The sequence below is a fragment of the Raphanus sativus genome, chromosome 8, assembly GCF_000801105.2.
Source record: "Raphanus sativus cultivar WK10039 chromosome 8, ASM80110v3, whole genome shotgun sequence".
NCBI classification, from domain to species: Eukaryota; Viridiplantae; Streptophyta; class Magnoliopsida; order Brassicales; family Brassicaceae; genus Raphanus; species Raphanus sativus.
This window is the reverse complement of record NC_079518.1, coordinates 26,593,934-26,600,438: the sequence shown is the minus strand read 5'-3', so window position 1 is coordinate 26,600,438 and position 6,505 is coordinate 26,593,934. Positions and strand designations below refer to the sequence as shown.

At 32.2% G+C, this 6,505-nt stretch overlaps 1 protein-coding gene across 1 annotated transcript; it reads left to right on the top strand.

The window, feature by feature from the left end:
• The first annotated feature begins 2,040 nt into the window (after positions 1–2,040).
• LOC108822287 (1-acyl-sn-glycerol-3-phosphate acyltransferase 3-like) lies at positions 2,041–5,273 on the top strand. Its single transcript, XM_018595328.2, has 11 exons — positions 2,041–2,591; positions 2,694–2,816; positions 2,892–2,931; positions 3,022–3,095; positions 3,193–3,252; positions 4,009–4,086; positions 4,161–4,319; positions 4,388–4,513; positions 4,616–4,708; positions 4,789–4,875; positions 4,959–5,273. Exons 1-11 carry the CDS (start codon positions 2,511–2,513, stop codon positions 5,133–5,135), a joined length of 1,098 nt encoding a protein of 365 aa, XP_018450830.1. The 5' UTR covers positions 2,041–2,510; the 3' UTR covers positions 5,136–5,273.
• Positions 5,274–6,505: the final 1,232 nt, after the last annotated feature.

The window sequence follows — 6,505 nt, the reverse complement described above, 5'->3', positions numbered from 1 at the left end:
CTTCTCTAAGCATTTTAGATTCAAAGCTTCTGTTAATCAAACTAAGAGTCTTCATGAACATGAGAATCACCACAGTTGTGGCAAATGGTGTGTGTGAGCCAATGTTTTCGCAGTGAATCCTATCATGCTCTTCTTTGAGTGCACAATTATCAGCCCTTTCGTGTTCTGCCTGCAAGAAGAAACGATGGATCAGCAAAACTAAGGACTTCTCTTTCTTTTTTATTGGAGAAGAGACAAAGCGAGGAAGAGAATAAGTAAAAAGTTGAAAACCTTCTTCTGTATTTTTCGGTTCTGAAACTAAACTTGATCTGTTTTGGAGCTAAACCCAGTTCTCCGCTGAGTTGCATCCTCTGTTTCTCAACTAGATATTGACACTCATCGAAAGAACTGCAAACAAAAGCATAAGAGAACATAAAGAATGAGTTGGAGAAAACAATTGAGTAGAGAAAAAGAGAGAATACGATTGAAGCCGTTGGATCAAGTGTGGTGTGTGGCGGTCGAAACGCTTCTAGATAAAAAAATCTCAGAGAGAAGAGCACCCACCATACCACACAGTAAATCCATCCTTCTCTTCCACATACTTTTATGATTTATTAAAATAATTTTATGCGTTTAAAATTAGTTTAGGCCGACAAACTACAATTCTTGGTAAGCCCGGTAAAAATATCCGGATACAAAGAACTGACCTGAAACCGACCTGAAAATCAGAATACCAAATCCATTGGACCCGTGTAAATATCCAAATAGGTCCTGAACTATTATACCTGAAGAACCGGTCCAGAACCTGACTCAAACTGAGAACCAAATGAATATCCGAATACGTCAGAAATGTAAATATATATTTAAAATTATTTGTTATATTTATCCTTATAATTATTTTAATACTTTGATTAAAATTATAACTTAACTACTGTAGTTATTTTCGGTACTTGAGTATTTTGGATAAAATATGATGGTTTGGATAAAATATACCTAAAACAGTGTCTAATGGATATTTTAGAGTAATTTGGATACAAAAATTTGAACCGAAGTGGATATTTTGGTTAATTTGGGTACAAATATTCGAATCCGTTTAGATATTTTGGTTGTTTGGTTGTTTTTCAAGTTCCTATGAATTAGAACTAACTCACCCAGATTTGGAAAGACCTAGCTCGAATCCGATCTAAAAATTTATATATATCCGAATGGGATCTAATTTCAATAACCAAAAGATCCAATACTCGAAAAAACTGACCGTACCCAAACGGGTACCCGAATGCTCAAACCTAATTCTTGGTCAAAATATGTAAAAAATGGTATTTTGTATCATTTTCTTTATGACCGATCATATATAACATTAAACAATAAATTTGAACTGCGTAAAACTTTTGGGACAAAGCCCACCATAATAACAAATTTGTTGTTCATATATTAAGAATATTTTTTTGATAAAGAATATATTAATATTCTAAAGCGTAAATATATTTAAAGATCTTTTTGTTAAATAAGTTTACACCTTCTCTTAAACACGATATAATATACTATCGGCAGAAAGTATTTTCAAAAAATTAATATATTTCGAGCTCTTTTCCTAATTTTTTCAATAGTTTGCAAATCATTATTGTTGAATAAGTTTAAATCTTTTGAGATAGAAACATTTGATCCAATATCTATTATTCTGGGATTTATTTCCTTTTTAATTTGAAAATAATAAATATATTATTTGGTGTATATCTTTTTGACGATAATAATAAATATTTAAGTAATAATTATAATATCATATCTTTTAAAGCTTGAGATTTTATTAAACCCAATTATAAAATAGTGGTGATATTTTTTTTTTATTTGTTTCAAAGTTTTGTAAATTAGTTAGATGAATTTTTTTGATAATTATATTGTGTTTAATATAAGGATGGGTTTCGTAATATTTCAAAATAACAAAACAAACACTATTATTGTATTTGAATTACTTCTCCAAAATATTTTCAGAAAAAAACAAGACTATATTTTAATTTTAGCTAGAATTTTATACATTAACAATATATATGTGATGTCTAATATTCCACAAGTAGATGTTAAATATCATTACAGATTATAGGTAAAATAATAGAAAATGACATCGTATACCTACATTATCGTTACATGCAGGGGCGGATTTAGAGACGAATATTATGGGGTGCATTATCGAAATTGTTTAAGGAACCGACCAGGACACAAAAAACACTATCAAAATTATACATAGAATTTTTTAAAATCATCTGCCCCACCCTTTGACCATGCGGCTCCGCCACTAGTTACATGCTAATCTATATTCACTTAAGGAAAACAATATAAATACTTAGGTAGTTATAAATAGTTTCCATAAGTTTTAATTAAATTTAAATACAATGGCATATGGATGTAATTTTTGTGGAAAACTCAGTGTTAATTACAAAATGTACTAATGTTTTAATAGATCAGATTCACCCAAAAGATTATGAAAGTTTGCCATCTCCTTCTTGTTTGTTTTATGTCTCTTCTCTTTCTCATTCATGGGGATCTTTGCGGTTTTTGTCATTGTCCCTTTTTGTTTGCTCTTCTTTGTGTCAGGTCTCATCATCAACCTCGTTCAGGTCCATTCACTACTTACATAAAAAAACCTTTGTTTTTAAGTTAATTGTCTTCTCAAAATTGGAAGAGACTGGTTGATACATTTGTTTCCTTTCCGAACACAGCTTGTGTTATTCATCTTTGTTCGTCCTGTCTCAAGAAGTTTGCATAGAAGAATCAACACAAGTGTTGCGGAGTTACTTTGGTTGCAGCTCATATGGCTCGTTGATTGGTGGGCTTGCATCAAGGTTTGGTGGTTCGTTTCAGTTTCTTTTTCTGTTCTTTAGTGATAATGTAGTGATTGTGATGTTTTGATACTGCAGATCAATTTGTATGCTGATGCAGAGACTCTTGAACTAATTGGTAGGATGATTATGTGATTCGGCTTCTTATAAGTCTCATGGAGTAGTAGGATATTATGTTAAATTTTCATGATTATTACAACATGTTCAGGTAAAGAACATGCACTTGTCTTATGCAATCACCGAAGTGACATCGACTGGCTCATCGGATGGGTCATAGCTCAGGTCTTGAAATAAAACTTCATGACATTTCTTTATTCTTTTTAACTCTTGCGCAAATTACTCTTCTGTCTCTGAGTATTGTATATTATTACGATGACAGCGTTCAGGTTGTCTTGGAAGCGCTCTAGCCATCATGAGCATAGACAATAAGTATCTTCCAGTGAGTTTGTTTCTCAATAATTTTTTAAAGCCAACGCAAAACCAGGGGTGGCATAATACTCGAACCCAAACTAAAAATTTATATCTGTATACGAATTATAAAACATATCCCAATGGATTATGTAGAGTAGTATAAAATATATCCAATTGCAAAGTATTATTAACCAAACCTACGAACCTAAAAGTCTGCAAAAAAAACATAAAATTCGAATTAGTATACTTAATCTAATTTTATTATGGTATGATATCTAAGAATATCTGAACCTGAACTAAACGAATCCAAAATGAGTTTGGTTCCAAACACTACAAGAAAACATTGGCATAATATTGAGTCGTAAAATTACCAGAAGTTAACTTTGTTTTTATGTCGAAATAAAATTCGTAGTAAAATCGACCTAAACTTACAAGTAAATCATTTCGTCCTAAAATCGACTTGAAGTTACGTTCACATAGGGACGAAAACGAGTAATGAATTAACTTCGACAACTGTAGTTGTAATGCATATGTTTTTGGGTAGTGAAAATGTGTTCTTAGATAAAGTTATAAAATGTACCCGAACTCAAAAGTATTATGAACCGAAACTTACTTGAACATATATAAAACTCGAATGGAACTTAGGAGGCTAAACCCAAAAACCCAAACCCGCTCAAAACCTCTCAGTTTATCTTTGGTTTGAGCTTGTTCCGTTTAGGTTACTGTCTATCTTAATTCATATTTTACTATTTAGTTACTGAAACACTGCAACTCTATCACACAGATCATAGGTTGGTCAATGTGGTTTTCAGAATACATCTTCGTGGAAAAGAATTGGGCCAAGGATGAGAATAACCTCAAGGTTGAAGATTATTCTCTTGAGCTTAAACTGTTTTGTGATTTCTGAAACTGAATCTAACATCAAATTTTTTGCAGACAGGTTTTAATCAACTGAAGGACTTTCCTACAGCGTTCTGGATGGCGCTTTTTGTGGAAGGAACTCGATTCACTCAAGAAAATCTTGAAGCTGCCAAGGATTATGCATCTCTAAAAGGCTTACCATCCCCTCGCAATGTTATGATTCCTCGTACAAAGGTGACTTTTACTTTCTTTCAGGTAATTTTATGAGATTTTGCTTCACTTACAAAGGTTTGCAACATCAGGGATTCGTTTCAGCGGTAGCTAACATGCGCTCCTTCGTTCCAGCGATTTATGACTGCACATATACAGTTCATAAGAGACAGTCTATACCAACACTGCTTAGGATGTTCTGTGGCCAATCATCTGAGGTTACAAGGACTTCATCAATGTGTTAGTTATATAGCTCTTTAGATTGATATACTCTCACTTATCAGAAGAAAGCTCTCTGTTTCTTCTTTTTCTTTTTAAAGGTGAATTTGCAGATGAGACGTTATCAAATGAGCCAACTGCCAGAAACTGCAGATGGCATTGCGCAGTGGTGCCAAGATTTGTTTGTCGCCAAGGTTTAACAAATCAAAACAAGTCCTCATTATCAAACTTTTATTTTCATTTGGTCTCTCATCTCTTTAATTTATAAAAGCAGGATGTTCAACTTGAAAACTACTTCAAAAATGATGTGTTCAGCGACTTAGACTTTCACCAAATTGGCCGGCCAATCAAACCATTGATCGTAAGACACATAAAAACACTATCAGGTTATATGAAACTGTTGCTAGAACTAAACTATCACTCTGTCTCTCTTTGTGTAAATAGGTGTTGTTAACTTGGTTCTGTCTCCTCATATACGGCAGCTTCAAGCTACTTCAGTGGTTCTCCATGGCGAATATCATCTGTTTCTTTGTCTTTTTCTTGATGGTTGCAGTTTTAACAGTGCGACTTTTGATCCAATCCACCCAATCAAGAGGCACAGTGCCTAACAACCTCTACTAGAACTCTCCCCTCCAGACAGAGACTTTGATTATTTTTCTAATGAACAACCCACATGTGTGTTACGTATTTAATGTCACATAAGAAGACATCCTTATGTAAACTTTAGCAGTTTCAGTCAACAAGCTTTTGGGTGTTTCATTTAATGCAATGTCATGTCAGGAACTGGTGTGGCTCGAAAGTACACTCTACGAGCTCCCTCCCCATATGTCTTCCAAGACAATGCAAGCAATCATAGATCTTCTCATATCTAGTTCTCGATTTATCCCTAACGATGAACTCAAATGAACTCCAGTACCTGTTGGAGAGTACCTTCTGTTGGAGATAAGATCAATCAAATATTACAAAGTCCTGGTATCTATTACCAGTCAGAATTGGATCATAAGGGGACTTCGATCTATACCGGCACCATAATATCGGATTGGGGAAATAAGATCCATATTGGAAATATGTAAGGGACTTCAGTAATATAAAAGAGATTTAGGTCATTCTACTTACCACCAATCTATCTTATTAAAACAGAAACATTATAACTTTTTCTAGGTGGATTTTTAAAGATGGACCTCAACTATTATAATCAACCTATTATATCAACCTATTATTAAGCGTCCGTTTTGTAACGCAAGGGTTATTAAATCATTAAATCATCATTTAAAGATCCACCTTATAACAACTACCTTCATTGTCGTTTATTGTTTCCTTATATTGCTTATTTGTTATTCTTATATTAACCACACCACATCCACTAACATATTACAGTACATCTATCTTATTAAAATAGAAACATTCTGTTGGACCTAACATTTATTTTGTAAGTTTTTAAATTAAATACACTTTTATACTTTATAGTTAAACATACATTAAGTCACTAATGTTTCTTTCTTTATACTACTATCCATGTTTCCAAACAATATACTTATTTCTTTATACTACTATCAATGTTTCCAAACAATATATTTTTTATACTACTATCAATGTTTCCAAATAATACAATAATTAATCTTAGTTATTTTATATCTATCATTTTCTCTTTAAAATTTTGTAGAAACATCATAATTTCATAAATTGCAAAATAGTGAACTTTAAAATTTCGATTATAAGATTACAAATTATGAAACTATTACAATTTAAATCCAATTAGATTACATATCGGTCATCCATCAGTTCAATCGGTTAGTCTCGGGTTTTAGTGATTTTTAATATGAATATTTTAAAAACATAAATTGAATTGTCAGATCTCCGGATTAACCGGTATAATCACAATCGGATTGAATTTAAAAATACTGATTTAAATGCAAAAATATTTTAAATACACACTCTTTAAAAATAACCAAAATATTTGTTAAATTATTAGTGAAATTTTTCATTGATTT

Excerpts from the sequence above, each read along its gene's own strand:
- LOC108822287 (XM_018595328.2), top strand. The coding sequence starts at position 2,511 with ATGGGGATCTTTGCGGTTTTTGTCATTGTCCCTTTTTGTTTGCTCTTC. Across the intron at positions 4,320-4,387 it reads TTATGATTCCTCGTACAAAG|GGATTCGTTTCAGCGGTAGC; the intron begins GTGACTTTTACT and ends TTGCAACATCAG. Across the intron at positions 4,514-4,615 it reads TCTGTGGCCAATCATCTGAG|GTGAATTTGCAGATGAGACG; the intron begins GTTACAAGGACT and ends TTCTTTTTAAAG.